Raw genomic sequence first — 17,898 nt, 5'->3', positions numbered from 1 at the left:
CAAACAATCCTGATATAGACCACACTCAACACAATGCTTGGACAAACTTTTTACAGGTTCAGTCTTTTGTGAAAACTGAATACCAGAAATTCAATTTACGAATATAGTTTAATTATGCCTATTCTGGAACTCAATATTCGACTCTTATAACTGTACTAAAGTATTCCCAAACCCCTAAAATTAAAAGGAACCAACTTCAAAGGGACCAATTTTTGAACTTTGGGGAAAACCTCATGGCCTTGCACCCCTCAGCAACGATGTAGCAGGTGGCAAGAGCAGGCAACAAGAACAGAAACAAAGGAAGCAAGGTGCTCACGTCTCGCTTGAAATCGTCGCCTGCCTGTCCACCGGTGGGCACCACAAAGACTTGGCGCATATAGGGTTCGGTTGAACGGGCCACCGAGCCCAGGGTCGTGTCGTCAGTTGGTAGGGTCCTCCAGCACAGAACCTACAGGAGCAACACAGAGGACCTTGCCTTTCACACCTCTGCGCATTTGCCAGCAATATACACTACTGCTTCAGTGGTCATGTTCCAGGCATTAATCTTGGACACGCTAGCCACATTTTAATGGAACAGAATGCAAAGATGCAGCGGATGTCTGTGCATGTTAAAGAACTCCTGGCAGTCAATATTAATTCGATGCACTCAATTACAGCTTCTCTCATAGCCTACATGCTGCTTCGGGATGTTAGGCCTCACATATCATACCACACCACATTCAGGAACATGTTCAGGAACGGGTTCAAGAATGCATTCAGGAACACGTTCAAGAACACATTCAAGAGAGTATATGTTATAAACTACAATGCCAAAGCGAAAGCAGCCTTCAGCTTGTATATGCTTACTTCCCTTCCTTTAGCAGCTTTCTCGTGAAACTAAATAGAACATAGCAACTAGCCTGTTTGAAAGAACTAAAAGAGCAAATTTTTTATTGTGCATTTGTCCAGAATTGTCCATACAGAATCTTCCACCACGAGTTAAAGCATAGAATTCCCCAATGTTGAGAAATCAACACAAAAATTAACATTTTACAGGACACTTTTGGCCTCTGAAATATCAGCATAAACCTATGTCGCAATAACACAGAGGCAGAAACCCCTTAAGGCATGCAAATTCAGGATCTGTGATGAGAATGAGAAGTCAAAATGGACTAACTGTGGCCCAATATAGATGCAAAAAATATGCAACAAATGTCGTACCCATTTGTAGCCATTTGTAGCCATTTGTAAAAACATTGTAGCCAATGCCAGTTTTGTTACAAGACTGGCTAGTGAAATCATACTGAACAGTTGTTTTTGGCTAACCTAAACTGAAACAACTCTGTAGAAACAGCTGAAAAATAAAATTATCAACAGCATGCTCACAAACTGAAACTGTGTTCTGTTATTAGCAATTACATTTCCATCATTCCAAGCTGCAAAAAGAAAACTGAAGGTCTAGTGTAAGCACCTCTTCGCAACGAATACTGACAAAGTATGCTAGCCAAAGCAAAACATTTATTTCATATACACTGACCAAAATCCCTGTGGGCAAAGTTACTCCTTTCAGTAGAGAATGCTTAAAGATCAACTTACTCAACCATTTCCAAATGAGATTTCTGTGCAAGCAAGGTGAAACTGTGCAAATAAACTAACTGCACATACGTACGCAGCTGATGGTACAGCCGCACACAGCCCTTTAAGTGTGGACATTGTAGGGGCGCTACATAGGCACCTTAACTGCGGCCAAGAAGGCTATGGAAACAGCAGAATTTGGGTACTGTATATTTCATGCTGCCATGCACACCTTTTCCAGCCTTGTGCGACATTTCAATCAACGCAACACGCAGAGGTCAAACCTGCAAGACTAGCAACAACTTGGACATGCAACCAATACGAATCAAAAACCTTTTTTCTTAATTTTTCTGTTTCATCTCAACCGTTCAGTGCTTTTCAAAGTCAAGCTTCAGATTCCAACTGAGTTTCAGGGCATGAGGGCAACACACCTTAAGGTTGTTGACGAGGGCCTCCTCTTCAAACCTCCTCTCCGCTTCGGGGGCTGTCATCTGCTCGAGGAAGCAGACGCCAGTGGCGTAGTGTCCCGCTGGGGGCAGCACAATGTTCAGCTCCTCCCTGCACAGTAGGACAGTGTCAGGGATGAAATCACACTGCAAGGCAGAGCTCACATGCAGCGTGAAGCACGGTGCATTACAGTCATCTACAGAGCTTACAGTGGCATATGCCTGTGCTTTTCCTTTTTTTCCTCTATATTTTTTTTTCTGTATGCTTAAAAATACAAAGTCTAGACAGAAGAATCCAATTTCTTCAGTACATTCTCTAGAATTGCAATGGTGTTCCTTACTGAAGGATTAAGAGGATAATTTCCCCAGCTGATATTCTGATGATTAGAAACAAACGATTATACCCATATAAGTAATTCCTGCTGTTGTGGAAATGGATTACACCCTGCACACAACAAACACCCACATGTACTCAAAGCTGAACATCAAACCAATGAATATAAAACTAATGAAAATCAAACTAATCAACACGAAACCAATCAATCAAAGTACAATACGCTCTCAAACAAAATTTGGCAGATGCAGTCCTTCCAATAACTAAATGAGACATCAGCAGATTTAATGAGCGAGCAGAGGACAGCTAGAAAGCATATAAAGCATGAAAAGTCTGCACGCGGAGGTGCTTTCAAGGCACAAAAAAAAAGAAGGAAGCCACATCATAACAATGGCAACGGCACTGCTTCTGTACAGTGCAAAGTAGTCTTCGTATCCCAGTAAGTCATCTGTTATATAGTCTTTGTTTCCAGATGTGGAATGAAAAAAAATACTGTAGAGTTGGGGGTAAGGGTGACCTGCCAGCCATCAAGCAAGGAATGCACTGCAGTAAAATACTTAACTACCAGTGGTCACAAGCACACTGTTCGTATCATCTATAGTAGCATATGAAAGAAAATTTGCATAGAACCCTGCAAGCAATGCATTTCACATTAAACACTATAGCAGGCAGAAAGGCTGTCATTTAAACTAAGGACACGTGGCCATCAGTCCCATTATACCAGGCAATCCTGGTTTGCATAAAAGTGAAGTATGAAGACTCCTAGAGGCAGGAGACTCCAAAGAAGCGGGCCATGGGTCAGACGGATGCGTTTAAGAAACTGGATACAGCATAGCCATGACAAGATGACAGCGAGTGCGTCAAGTCTCCAGGCACACTAAAGGTGCTGGAAACCTCTCAATATAAACACAATACAGACATGCCACGTCATACGGAGCACGATGGCTGGGGGGCCAGACAGCACAGGTCATTCATGCTAACAAAAAAAAAATAATAATAATCCCACCAACAATGTCACTGCTCCACTGATCCAAGGCATATGGATTGCTCATTGAAGTAACTATTCAGTGAGAATACGCTGATTATCGGCAAAAAGATGTGACATTTTATGAGCCTAGAAGAAGTTCGAAAAATTCGCTACAATACCACTCTGCTAACCTTCTACCATTTTTCTTCACCATACATGCGCCGGTAGTAAAACAAAGACAGTAATATGTGGTAGAGAGACGCACCTGAGCCTTTTGCGGTAGAACTTGTCCGGAACGGCCATCATGACTCCGGCTCCGTCGCCAGTGTTGTTGTCACAGGCACACGCACCTCGGTGCTCCATACGTCGAGACATAGTCTCCGCATCTTGAATGAGCTGCAAAGAAGGATCATCATCGACATTGAGCTACATGCCACACTTAAACCGACATATCTTAAAACACATATGCATGCGACAACAATTAAGAAAACCACACAGACAACTGGTGCAATTAAGGCCGTGAGAGGAGCTGCGTATAATTAACACAAGAACACAAGCACAGAAAGTGTGCTGTAAGCGACCAAAACAACGTATGCTTTTTGTGTACAGTGTCAGCGGCTTACACAGCACTGCAATTTCGAAGCACCCGACGTTGTTATAATCGGTCTTTCGAAACACACAGACTGAGCCATCGTTGTTGGCAGCATTCGGCCAGCACGTTTTGCAGCCAAGGAAGCAGAATACATGGCAGCGCCCGCAGAACCCCAGGTGAATTTTTTTTTTCTGCGTGACTTCTTTATTAGCGAGGTTGCGCTTGAGCATACCGAGCGCCTCTGAAACACAGAGAGCCACTGGCATGACGGGTTTATTCGTGCAGGCGCGCCCAAGTCTCGTCTGCTGCCTTCCCAGCATTCGCGCGAATCTTTCCGCTCCCTGTAACCTGCGACGAACATCCGGCTAACGTGCTCAAACGAGCGCAAGTGCGCTCGGTGCAGTAAAGGTCAACGGCCCCGCGCCTTCGCCCGCGCGCGCACCACTTTCCGGATGGCCTCCTAAGCCACGCCCCCGCGCGACCTGCAGAGCGCGCTTCCCCGCAGCATGACCCTTTGTGCGGAGAAGCCCGACACGCGAAGGCGGCGATCGACCACCGCCAGCAGGGGGGCAATTACCGAGCGGCGCGACCAGCCGGACCGACGAGACACACAAAGGAGCCAATACACGCAATAAAGAAACCGACCATAATAAATAGGAACAGGCACTTAAAGGAGGTAACACACATTAAGGAGAGCAAACACTGTGCAGGGCTTTGTGGTGATTCCTTGTGTTCCTTTTTTATTTATCTCTTTTTGCACGGTGCGGGATACTGCTTGAGCACGAAGTCAACAGCCGAGCCTCGCGTCGGGAATTTGCCGGCCGCTGGCAGAGTGAAGGCGAGGGGTTGCTATCGTATGTTTCACCTACGCATTGTATATGCAGCATGGCTTGAACACAAACCGCGTACTGTTATCACCAAAGCCCGCAATCTCGACAAACCGCGGCGCGCTTACCACCGTCCACCGTCCTCTGATAATAGTCAACCACGAGGTTTCGACCGTAACATTCCTGCCTCATTTCTGCTTTGTTCATCGTTTTATTAGCTTTCTTTTGCAAATCAAATCGTACGGACAGCTCGAAATAGCGTTATCCGTTCACGGCTGCCTGTTGCCTTTCTGGTGGAGTGACGGCGCGGCGTCAGAAACAAGCTCGTGCGTGACTCTACTCGCTGTAGCCAGCGTGCGCCACAGGAAAGAGCGTATTAAATTTACCAGTAGCCCGTAGGCAGTTTAGCAACATACCGGGTGACACCAATTTCCAAGCGTTTTACCCGTAAAAACGACTACTACCTACAAGCATAGCAAAGGGGACGCCTGTACCCAAGAACGGTCGGTTCCTGGCGGAAGTAGCGACATACAAACTCAGTGCTTCTTGCGATGCCGATACTTTGCCACTAGAGCCGCCAAGAGCAGTCCCCCCCCCCCCCCCCCCCCCCCCTTTGTCCCTGTCTTTACCTCCATTTCCATTCATCCAGACCCTTCTCATCACTATCTTATTCCCACTTCCCCGAACACGGCACAACGGCGATGATTTCCTCTCAGAGGAGACATTTGAACGCGTCGTGCTCCCCTTTTCCAACTCATAATCATCAAGTTAAGTGAAGTGAAAACTTTATTAGCTCTAGATTCGGATTGTGTTCGGCGGTTTTGAGATGGCTTCGTCCATCTTGCTCAAAGGTCGGTTGCCCTTAGTCCAGGGCTCCGCTGGATGCTGCTGCCAGTTTTGCTCGCCGAATCAGACCTTCTTGGTCGACCCAGCGCAAGAACCTCAAAAGAAGAACAGCTAGACTAGCTTCATAGACGGTAGACAGACCAGAAAGTAAGCTCTCTCCCGCACCACTGGTTATCGCGGGTGTTGTAGCTTGACAGACGGTAAGTAAGACCTAGATAGAAGACCCCTTCAACAAAAAAATCTCTGGTCCCACTATAGGCAACGGGCGAACGTAACTCCGGCGCCGACGGAGGCGCCTCTCGCGGCGAGCAGCGCAGCGGAGACAGGATACGCTCGCCGTCGCACGCATTGGCAGTCAGCTCCGCATGCCATCTGATCGCCGCGGCTGGGCTGCGTACTCTTTTTGCGAAGAATGCCGGGGTCAAATACGAATGATTCTCCTGCTGTTGTCAATCTGAAATAACAATGAGAGATGCGAGCCAGAAAAATACAAGCGATGAACAGACGTAGCTTACCTCGATCTCCACGCTCTTCGGCGGCGCGTTGATTATACCTGTTCTACACGGGTACTTTCGAATGACATCTGAGTCGAATGGCAGTCGAGACTTGTAATGGCATTCGAACTCGACGGACTCCCGCGGTGCTACACGGCACTTTCCAAACGCATTCGAAATTCTCAGCTCGTTTTCAGTGTACAACGACGACTACGGTCACGCTAGTCCGACAACGGCACTATCACGGTGAACAGCAGCATGTGATTATAGTGAACTATCTAGTTTATTATAATATTATTGTAGTGGCACAAGTTTTTTGGCTAAACGACACCGACGAGTCCGATCAGCGGACGGTCAGCTTTCATGCCCTCGGGAGTTCGGCGGCTGAGCGAAAACGCGCTGATGAGGTGACGGTGTGAATACATGCGCGCTTATACATTATGCGGATTGGAAATAAGCGAAACGAGCGCCTATATTTCACATGTGCACACATGGACACTCACTAGCGACAACCACTTGCCAAATTAATTTCAGTCGACGACGACTCCGTTCCCTTCAGCGACGACTGGCGAGCCCGCAGGGTTGGATCGGTGATTGTGAAGAACGAATTCACAAGTTTTAGCGAATGCAAATGGTCAACGAGTGTAGTTTTGACAAGAGTGACATGGAATCAATTATTGCTTACATCGCAGGACGCGCATACGATGAACGGGAAGCGGCTGTGTGACTCGGGCTGCCGAGCAGTGCTTTACGGCCAGCAGCAGTCGTCGCCGTCGCTAGCTTGTGGGTATCAAGTTAAGCCATTTCAGTTAACGCGAACGGTCACCAAACATGCTTCTGGATAAAGTAGTTTAAAATAAAGTACGGGGCATGTCGGAGGAAGCCGGGAAAATTAGCGAGAAGCGCCGGTCCTACGCGATGCCAACAACCCGGCTGTCAAGTGTTTCTCAGGCGAGCGATCGTGTCGGCGCTTCCCACAGATTGTCGCACTGCGTAAACAGGCACGGGTACAACCGGTACAGAAGAGAGGAGATTATTTAATAGAACTAAAGCGCATATTTCGTTTTATGTCTTGCAAACCAGTACAAGCTGTTCATACGCAGCGATGTAAATAGCAGCATGAGTACAGTCGTCCTCATCGGCGCGCTCCTGGGGAAATTTCATGCACACGCTAACCAGACCTGCATAAGACTTCGCAAAAGCTACAAAGTGCCAAAAACTGCGAGCTGGAGTATAGATGTCGTTTGTGCCGCATGACAGTGTAAAGGCACAGTTGACACTGACGGCGAGCAAGTTCGAATTTTGTCATTGGCGGCGCATATTTCGTTTTATGTCTTGCAAACCAGTACAAGCTGTTCATACGCAGCGATGTAAATAGCAGCATGAGTACAGTCGTCCTCATCGGCGCGCTCCTGGGGAAATTTCATGCACACGCGGTAAATGTTCGTTGGTGTACTATTATCTGCAAGCACTCACTTAGACGGAACATGAACTATTTGCTAAACAAACAGCAGAAAAAAGCGAGTAGCGGGTATCGAAATGAACAGCCACAGAGCCGAAAGCAGTCGCGCGGCTGTGGGCGGGGCGAAGCGACGGCTATTGGTCGCTTCGGGCTGTGTTCGCGTTTCGAAGGCAAAAACCTGGAATGTCTCCGCGGAGCTCCGTCGACTCGAATGTCATCTGAACCGAATGCCGTTGAAAAACTTCGTGTAGCAGCGTTAGTTCGCCAGTCGAGTCGAATGACATTCGGTTGGAAGGCATTCGAAACGCCCGTGTAGCAGGAGTCTGCGCCATGCATTTCCCCCTTATTTCGGAGCCGCTTGAAAGCACGAGCTCTTTCACGTTGTGCACGTGACCGGCTTCAAGCAAAAGCTTGCCCCTTTTCAAGTTCGCTCCTCGGAAGAAGGAATTCAAATCGTCCAAATCGCGAAATGCCGCCGATATAACTATCGGCACGCTTTCCATCGCCATTCTACCAGCCTCGCGCAAGGCTGCCATGCCGTCTGCTACGGCGGAGCAATCCTGCGATATGTTCCCCGCCTGCCCGCTAGATGGCGCTGGTTGTTCAGCGATCGTGGCGGCTCCTGACGACTGCCCGTTGCCTATATAGTAGCATATAAAACAAGAAAACAGCGGTTTCCAACACTGGGCCACGGTCCCTGGCGTCCTGTATCACTTCGCTAGGCGACCGCAACAGTAAACGAAATCCGCTATCTAACGTTTGATTTTATTAAATAAGACAGGTATCAAAATTCTAGAGTTTATGACCTTTTATTCTGATTAACTTCTTGTTTAGGTAACAAGAAAAGTTTCAACAACGAAATACATTCTTGTCGCGGAGGAATTCTGTGCGACGGCCCTGAATGTGGGCGGAGCTTTACTAAAGACTTAAATCCAATATAGTCTGCATATTTCACTTAACCAGCGCAGTATTAAAAGATATCTCGCCAGATTTTTTTTTTATGTTCGCCACCATCGACCCTAGCATGTCGAAATGACGCCTTTTTATTCAGAAAAATCATATTACCCTGAAAACAATATTTTTTGACGCTGGAACACCCGCAATATGCACGTGCGCTTTTGTATATAATTTTGTTTAAAAAAAAAGCGTTCGCGGTCCACATCGCTAAACGAAGGGGCTTTGAGATTGAGAATTTAGACTTGCAATCGAATGACCGCAAATGCTTAATTAAATTTTTTTTCCTCCTTCGAAAGCGCACGGAATGATAGACGATTGAAAAATACGCAAGACGAAGACTTGGGATATGTCAGACTGAAGCGCCCAGAATGCGATGAAAAGAGATTTCGCCCCCCCCCCCCCCCCCCACCTATTTATTTTTCACTTTTCACAAACGCTCCATACTATGCTGTAAACGACTCAATTTTCGCGGAAACTTCGTTTCCGCGCCTTTTCGCGAGTTTCCGGCATTCTGCGATGAACTGATTTCGGGCGAACAATTTCGGCCATAAAACTGCGATAAAACCTCCAGCAGTACACAGAAGAAATCTTCAGGCAAGGCTCAACGCGCTTATTTCTTAATAAGGCTATCCCGAAGGCAATAAGATCTGCGCACTTTCAAATCAGTTCGAGAAAACGAAAGAAAAGAAAGGTGCGAAATTACTTCTTCCAAACTGGGTCGCCGGCCCGCCGAACAAATCGCAAAACGTCTGCTCCAACCTGCTTCGCTGCCGCATATGCCAAAGTTCACAGGCGGGAATAACTTATTGCGGGCAGCGATCTCCTTAAAGCGGGCCGCCGCAGCAGCACCGGCAGCTGCAGGGGAAGAAAGATCAAGATCCCTGCCGAGCGTTCCCGCACTTTACAGCACTCGGTCGCTGCAAACTTAAGAATTCCCTGGCACGGCTTTCCTCGATTGCACCGCGCTCGATTACGAAAACCTGCGTTGTCCGCGCGAAATCGATGCAGGGCATTAATTAATTAAACAGCCAATTACGAGCAGCCCCGGGAAACCGTTCTTCATGGGCTCGCGCGTGGGCGCGCCGGACGAGACCTTTTGTTTCGTTTGTTACACCACTTTAGTTTCCCCACTTTATTTAGTAATTTTCACGCCGGACTAAACCGCCTATGAGTATCACGTCTTTATTGTTCGTTTTAATCAGGCCAGCCCGCATGTCTGTCGTCGCAGAACTTTTTAATAAATTTTCAGCATTGCGCAGAGGAGGTATCGTCGAAGTATAATACGCCCTTAATATGCCATCACATCATGCAAGGACTTATCGGCGCCTATAGACCTTCCAATATAAAGAAAAGCAGAGTGCTGTTGCGAAGTACAACAAATATAAAAACGTACTGCCTGGTCGAATAAACGTTACCATGCAGCTACATGTCAAATTAATTAATGCTGGGTTCCCTTTGCTGCACAGTATCTTGACTTCTCGTTCGCTTCGTCCTGTTTGACAGTCTAGACGTATATGAGGATACAGAATATGGCTGAACGCTTAAGAAGCAGGCCACTATGTAATCGCATCACACACGGCACTGCCCCTATAGTGCCGTGTCAAGTGGTGCTTGCATTGCGTATACGGTTTTGGTAATTGAAAATCAGCTACCTGTAACTAAGCTGCATCCAGGCTCACAATACGCAACACGGCACTCGAATAAAGATTTCAACGTCGTCGTTGCTGTTAATCCTGTGCCGAAATCTCGGTACACGAGCGTCTTCGCGGCTTGCCTTCATCGGAACCCACCCCCATGGCGGCAGTAATCGAACACTCATGATAAGGCCGCGCGCACTGCACGCTGTGAACCACAGTAAGTTTCAGCGGCGCCGTCACGCTTGAAAAGAAGTTCCAAAAGTTGTTCAGCCGGCCGAGCTTACACCAAGCTCACAAGAAGGGGGATTCTTGGAACTTAGAGACGCGCCTCTCAGCATCTCGGCTGGAAGTGCGCTTGCCACGAGGTTTCTTGTCTTTTTCGGCTGGGAAAGAGTTGAACCCGTCCGCACGACATCTCGCTTCAGATGACCAGAACCCCGCCTTCACCTCATCGCCTGGTCGGCCATCGCGAGCGACGTAACCTTCTGTGCTCTAAACAAGGAGTAGAAGGGGGTAAGCTGTCTCCTGGCACACTCCCTTGTATAAAAGGGAGTGTGCTTTTTTTTTTACTTTTTTTTCCTTTTTTTACTCCCATATAGCTCCCATATACCGGGTGTCCCAGCTAAATGTAACCAAACTTTTAAAAAAGGCGAAGTGTCCTAGTCCAGTGAAACCAACTCAGGATTGTTCATAGTCGCGTGGCCTAGTTTTGAGTATTTCTTTCGCAATTCAAAGTTAATTAATTAGCTATGTTTAATTAGCTAAATTTTTAATTATTAACTTCAGGAAGAAAGTGTCAATGCAAAAGTTTTAGATCACCTCGAAAAACCGCTAGTAGTGTTGTTTCCCTCAAGTTACGATTTACGTAGCTTCATTTATTGGCCTTGAAAGAAAGTTGTCACGTGACCAGCTTCTCGCTCACTTATCTGCCCTAATGTGCACCCAAAGTCTCATCGAGGAGAGGACTTCAGAAAAAAATGGATTTTATTCTTTAAGGCGCGTCTTGGGACGCTGAAGTGGCACAGTTGTCGTGTGGAAGCTTTTTCTTGTTGTGCGGGTTATGGTTAAAGGCCGGTAAAAAAACAACTTTACGTAAATATTACTGTGCTGCGAATGTCTCAGTAAGCTGTTTCTCAAAGCGATCTACAACTTTTCCATTGACAATCTGTTCCTCAGGTCAATAATTAAAACGTTAGTTAATTAAGCTTGACTAATTAAGTCAACCTTGAACGAAAAAAATACTGCAGACTAGGTCACGCGACTCTAAACAACCCTCATTTGGTTTCAGACGGCTAGGACACCCCGTGTTTTTTAAAAGCTTGGTCACATTTAGCTGGGACACCTGGTATATTCAGAGTGTAGGCCGTGAACGGCGCAGAGACGTTTGGCCATTCCGGCGTTTTGTCTCTGTTGCTCGAGAGCAACAAGCGCTCCTTGACTAGAGAAATTGTGTTTGTCCCCTCTGGTTGGTGGCGAATCAATGTATCGCGGGGTGGGAATGCACAGCTCTGATTGTTACGGTCGGTTTGGTTCGGTTTATGGGCGTTTAACGTCCCAAAGCGAACCAGGCTATGAGAGACGCCGAAATTTCCACCACCTGCTGTTCTTTAACGTGCACTGACATCGCACAGTACACGGGCCTCTGGAATTTTGCCTCCACCGAAATTCGACCGCATCGGCCGGGATCGAACCGGAGTCTTTTGGGTCAGCAGCCGAGCGCCATAACCACCGAGTCCCTAACAACTTCCCGTAAACTCTACCACCCGATTTCAAACACCCGCCCATTCAATCAGCGGCTACAATATGAGCTTTCTGAACGGCGCTCCAAGCAGTGTCCTAGGCGGCATATGCTAAAGCATGGCCCGACTTCGCAACTACCGCAGGTTCCAATGAGCCGCTATTTAAAGGTCTAAGCAAAAATTCCGTCTGCAAATTTTACTGCATATAAATGTTAATAACAGGAACTTTCTCGCGTCTATCACAGCCAGTAATCCGCTAACGAAGACAGATGGAAAGGTATATCTTTACATCTCACACAATCTCCATCTTGGTCGACACATTGCACATTATCTTGGTCGACGTGGAAATAAATAATGTTACGCAGCGCTGTAGTGCAGTCAGAAGATGGGGAGCTCGATGGGTGCGAGGACTGAGCTGCGGAGCCGGCCCAACGCTGACCATTTCGTGACGTCACCCATCCCCGCATATGCCTGGTAAATAAACCTGTTTCCCATCCTCGCAATTTCGTATCACTACGAATTTCAATCTTAATTTGAATTCCGCATTAAAAATGTAAAAACGCGATTGCCGTGTGTTGCTGCCCACAGCCGTGACAGTGTCCCCACGTCCAAGCACTCGGCAGGTAGACACAGCGACACCTTCAAACGGCGCTTCGACAGGCGCTCAAATGGAATTGACACCGAATGCGTGCTATATTTAAAACAGCGCAGAACCGAACACCGCGCAACACATGTGCGCCTCTTTTCCTACGTGCGTTTCTATTCTTTTCTTCGCGCGGGTGCCTGCACAAAAAGCGACCGGCAGTGAGCTCACTAAGCACGTCTTCAAGTGCCTGCCGCCACGAGTGGAAATGGCAGAAAAAAAAAAAAGGACCGAGGGGGGTTTCGCCAGCTGCCCTATATCACAAGCCAAGAAAAAGCACCGCTTCGTTTGCGTTGACAAGCGACCGCTGCGGCACTGGGCACGAAGCACTGCCTGCCTTGTGAGGTTGGGAAAGAAAGAAAGAAAGAAAGAAAGAAAGAAAGAAAGAAAGAAAGAAAGAAAGAAAGAAAGAAAGAAAGAAAGAAAGAAAGAAAGAAAGAAAGAAAGAAAGAAAGAAAGAAAGAAAGAAAGAAAGAGAGAAAGAAAGAAAGAAAGAAAGAAAGAAAGAAAGAAAGAAAGAAAGAAAGAAAGAAAGAAAGAAAGAAAGAAAGAAAGAAAGAAAGAAAGAAAGAAAGAAAGGTGACGCCTGTCAGCATTCTTCGGACAGGCTGTCGTGGGGGAACGCTGAATCGAGGAGGTCGAGCCTAGAGCGCAATAAAGGCATTCAAACTAGCCTGGGTGTTCGTCTCTGAACCATATGAGAAGTTTGGTTTGGTTTGTGGCGTTCAACGTCCGAAAGCGACTGAGGCTATGAGGGACGCCGTAGTGGAGGGCTCCGGATAATATCGACAGCTGGGGGTTCTTTAGCGTGCACTGACATCGCACAGTACACGGGCCTCTAGCATTTCGCTTGCATCTAAATGCGTCCGCCGTGGATGGGATCGAACCTGCGTCTTTCGGGTCATCCCGAGAGGCGACCCGAAAGTGGGAGTGAGTGGGAGTACCCGGGTTCGAACCCGACCACGGCGGCCGCGTTTCGATGGAGGCGGAACGCAAGAGGTGCCCGTTAAAGATCCCCAGGTGGTCGAAATTATTCCGGAACCCTCCACTAGGCACCTCTCTATTCCTTCCTTCTCTCACTCCCACCTTCCTCTCCTGCCTTACGGCCCGGTTGAGCTGTCCACGCAGATGTGCGACAACTATTTCTCGCTGTCTCTCTGGACCAAGAAAAACGTGTTCAGAGTATCCGACGTAGCGCCCTTTTTCATCTCCTCCACATTCCTGCTTGCGCCCTTTGACAGATAGCCCTCATAGCGTGAGCCCGCAAGGGGACGCACTGCGCAGGAACCCCTAATATTTATACATAACAGCGCTGACTGCTCCATCCAAGCTCAATTGCTCTTCCTTTTTTGCTTTACGTAGCATGTTTTGAGCACCTGGGCAGTTTCGCCGGTCCCGCCCCTTCAGCGGGGTAGCAAACGATGACAAAATTACAGGATTTTACTTAAAGGCCCGTTCACACTTGCCCAAAAATCCGGCGAGCGAAGCGGAATCGGCCGCTTCTGACGCTGAGCGAGGCGGAAAGCGGCGCGGCGAGGACGATCGGCTGGACCCATTTCCGTCGCGCGGCGACAAACATGGCGGCGCCCTTCGGAGCCGGACTCCTCGCTTCGTATTGAATTCTCATGGTTGCTGCCCTTTTCAGTGCATCGTGGTGGAGCAGCGCAAAGGACGGGACACAAGAAACAAGGAAGGACGTACACAGGCGCTGGGGGTACGTCCCAGCGCCTGTGTACGTCCTTCCTTGTTTCTTGTGTCCCGTCCTTTGCGCTGCTCCACCACGATGCAACAGCACCAACTAGCCCAGCAACTTGCTTTTCAGTGCGTTCACTGGCCAGAAATACGGCACAGGTCTTTCGCTTCGTCTCACGTCGCCTCTAAGAAAACGTATAAGTGATAAATTTGCTTTATTTTTTTTATTCAGAGTGACGATTCTGCCGCTTCCAGGCTTAACAGCAGAGTCGGTTTATTGACAGTAATGGTTCCCACCCTGACAACCAGATGGCGCCACTATATGCTAAGTTTATTTTTGCGTCTGTGCTAGCATACGCTGAACTAAAAGTGAGAATGCGCCTGCGTTTAACATACGCAAGCATGCTTACGTTTATGGTACGTGGACAGCGTAAATTTATGCTTTTTTTTCACTATATCTGTGTATGCCGCTAGCAGCGACGCGGTGTGGAAAGACGAGAAAAAGCAGCGTCGAGTCGGATCCGCCTCGCCCGCGCGTGAACAAGTGAGAACAGGTCCTAGTTTTTGGTTGGTTGATTGGTTTATGGGGTTTAACGTCCCAAAGCGACTAAGGCTATGAGAGACGCCGTAGTGGAGGGCTCTGGATATTTCGACCACCTGGGGTTCTTTAACGTGCACTGACATCGCACAGTACACGGACCTCGAATTTCTCCTCCAAAGAAATTCAGCCGCGGCGGCCGGGATCGAACCCGCGTCGTTCGGGCCAGCAGCCGAGCATCATAGCCACTGAGCCACCGCGGCGGCCCTAGTTTTTGCGGCGCCTTTAGTCTTTTAAGAGCGGAAATGCGAAAGCCTTTCCCTGCGCTCTTTTTCTCCCTCCTTTTGTGTCATTGTTTTCGTTTTTGTTCCTATTACTTACTTTTGTTTCTTCGTATTTTTTATTTTTATATTTTTGTTTTTCTATTGTATTTTTTCTTCTTTTGGGCATTTTTTTTGTATTTGAGTTACCGACTAATTAGTCAACGCATGCATCGTTATGTGGCTAGCGTTGGAATGGCTGTGGATCTGTCTTGTCAGACGAACGCCGCTGACGAGCCAAGAAATGCCTTCGCATCAAAACGCGAGAGGATACTGCAGCTACCCTGATGGGAGCCCAGACGGGAGAGTTCGGGAACGCGAAGCGCAGAAGAACTAAACATAACAAACAACAACAAAGGTCTGTTCGGCAACTCGCTGCAGGAAAGGTCGATAAAGGTTTTCGCTGACAGCGAACGGTGCCTGCGCACGAGAGGGCGGCTTTGCTGACATCACGGTTTCGTAATACACTTTCCTCTATGAAACAAACTGGCGAAAAGAAAAGCAAACAAAACGTACGAAGGCAGCGACGAATAAATTACACGAAAACCTCGTTTCGCACGCCCGATGTTCAGCTCATGCTACAAACAGCGCCTCCTTGAATCGAACGAGCTCCTTGGGTTGGAGACCGGAGCGTAAAAGTAAAGCCCCCCTCTATCGAACGATATATGGAGGGGAGCGGCGATGTGGCGCGGAAAATCGAAAGAAAGGACGGCCGTGCAGCGAAGCGTCACGCTAGTAACGCGCTGAAATAGGCCCGTTCCCTGAAACATATGTGCATCCATCGTACACGCGCGCCGTGCTTCGCATAACTCGAAGCAATACCCTGAACGCGGAGTGGCGCACTTTAAATAACTAGAACCCATGAAGCCTCATTGGCCACCGCCTCGAACACCGAAGTCATTTTTTTTTTCTACTTTTCTTCAATAAGCAAGTAACAGAGAAGCATTGAAGAACTTTCTGAACGCAAGAAAAAAGTGCTTTTAACCTGAAAGCGGCGCAGCGCGCCCCAAGAAACTGCTCCTCGTGCTGTCATTTTTACAGTGCAGCATGAACAGAAAAAAAGGGGAGCTAGGAGAGATAATTGGTTAGGTTTGGTTTATGGAGTTTAACGTCCCAAAGCGACTCAGGCTATGAGGGACGCCGTAGTGGAGGGCTCCGAAAATTTCGACCACGTGGGGTTCTTTAACGTGCACTGACATCGCACAGCACACGGGCCTCTAGAATTCCGCCTCCATCTAAATTCGGCCGCCGCGGCCGGAACTAGGAGCGATAATTAGCGGCGCCAAGCGCATGCGCGGTAAGCTCTCGGCGGTGACCACGCTATTTAGGTTCCCCTTCACGGTGGGCCTAACTGCACAAGGTGGCGTAGCCATGTACGGAGTACAGCGTAGACTAATAAATATCATGGGCTCTCGTATTGGCCAGGTGATCACGGCAGCGCAAACGGGAAATGGAGCCCAGGGAACCAGGTGTGGAAGTCGGTTCTGCATTAAAACACGCCGGGAACGAACCGCGCGCGTCAGAAGTTTGCTGCGTCACGCATGGACGCCAGCTCCGATCATCCCGTGCCCAGAATCGCATATTTACTGTACATATACCGGCTGTAGTGACGCGTGAAAGCTGGCACAACTCCGGACGCTGCCAGCGCGCTCGACCGGCTGCATTCCTGGTAGTCTTGGGCGTGTCGCTCGCTGCTTCACTCCGATACACGCACAAAAGTATTCCCCAGTGTATATGATCAGACGCACTAACAACGTCTAGACCGTTATAGGGCCACAACGGAGCCCAGAGGCCGAGAAAAAGGGAAGAAAAGGGTTAGGGCAACAGTCACCTTGTGCGAGGGGACTCCCTCGATGCTGACGATGAAGCCGACGCCGCATGACTCGCGCTCCTGCCGGGGGTCGTAGAGGCCCCGCGCTGGCGGAAGGCCCCCCGGACACGACGTCGTCATGGCCGCTGGAGGAGTTGCTGCTGCTTCTGCGTGGAAAAGAAGAAAGACGACGCGTTGTCGTTCAAGCCTGTCTAAAGACCAACTAACTCATCCACTGAAAGTGCGTCGATCGTGGATAAAACTCTCGGAAACCTCACGCCTCCTTGTTGCAACCGACCACAGCAACGGGTGCATGCTACGGGCAATCATATACGGTATCACCCGTGTTGCTTCCAGCGGCTCAAAGGGCAGCGGATGCGCGAAAGCGAAAACAACACGACAGCAGGAGATGCGCAAAACAGTGGCGCTGAAGCGAACGCAGCAGCGATGACAAAGCGAGGCGACACTAGATACGCCAGTTAAGAGCGCTGCGTGGCATGATTGTGAACACTGAAACAACCGCGGGTACCAATCGAAGCTTCTTTCCTCGTATACATGCGGCTGAAGACCTCAAGAAATACAAATGCGGTTTTGCAACTTTCCCGTATTTCATGCTGAAACTGTGTAAACGTCGTGCCCTTGAAATTTCCGCCTGTCGTCTCGAAAACATCTGTTATTGTACGTTAAAAAATTTGGTGCCAGAACCCGCATTGCAAAGCAAAGCTTAAGCAAGGAGTCTCGCGCCAGTTCAAAGTCTTTCCCAACGAGCTCTGCCAGCACTGCGATGCCTTCCGTCGACGCCGCTTGAATGCACCCCCCTTGCAAGCGTTACAAGGTTACGAGAGTCTCATCGCGACATACTTCCAATGCTACAGTGTATTAGACGGCTTGTGATAAACGCGCAACCTTCTTGCTTCAGTGCGGATGTTCGCTTTGAAAAGAGAGCCCGACACTCGAACGAGCGCTCGTAAAGTTCCGAGAGTAGACACAAGGCGGCGACCGGGAAAAGCACGAACACGAGAAACCCCGCTAAAACAAGT

At 48.5% G+C, this 17,898-nt stretch overlaps 1 protein-coding gene across 1 annotated transcript in view; it reads right to left on the bottom strand.

The window, feature by feature from the left end:
- Positions 1-17,025, bottom strand: part of LOC149360045 (uncharacterized) — an 83,370-nt gene extending 66,345 nt beyond the window's left edge. The window contains exons 1-4 of the mRNA XM_089572148.1: positions 16,880-17,025; positions 3,567-3,697; positions 1,986-2,112; positions 317-448 (exon numbers count right to left, since the gene is read on the bottom strand). Of these exons, the coding sequence (XP_089428274.1) occupies positions 317-448; positions 1,986-2,112; positions 3,567-3,697; positions 16,880-16,999 (510 nt within the window). The 5' untranslated portion in view covers positions 17,000-17,025. The remainder of the gene's footprint in view (positions 1-316; positions 449-1,985; positions 2,113-3,566; positions 3,698-16,879) is intronic.
- Positions 17,026-17,898: the final 873 nt, after the last annotated feature.

This window comes from Amblyomma mixtum, chromosome 2, assembly GCF_055824585.1.
Source record: "Amblyomma mixtum isolate Tamu chromosome 2, ASM5582458v1, whole genome shotgun sequence".
NCBI classification, from domain to species: domain Eukaryota; kingdom Metazoa; phylum Arthropoda; class Arachnida; order Ixodida; family Ixodidae; genus Amblyomma; species Amblyomma mixtum.
The sequence above is the reverse complement of the archived record's forward strand: the minus strand, read 5'-3'. Positions and strand labels throughout refer to the sequence as shown.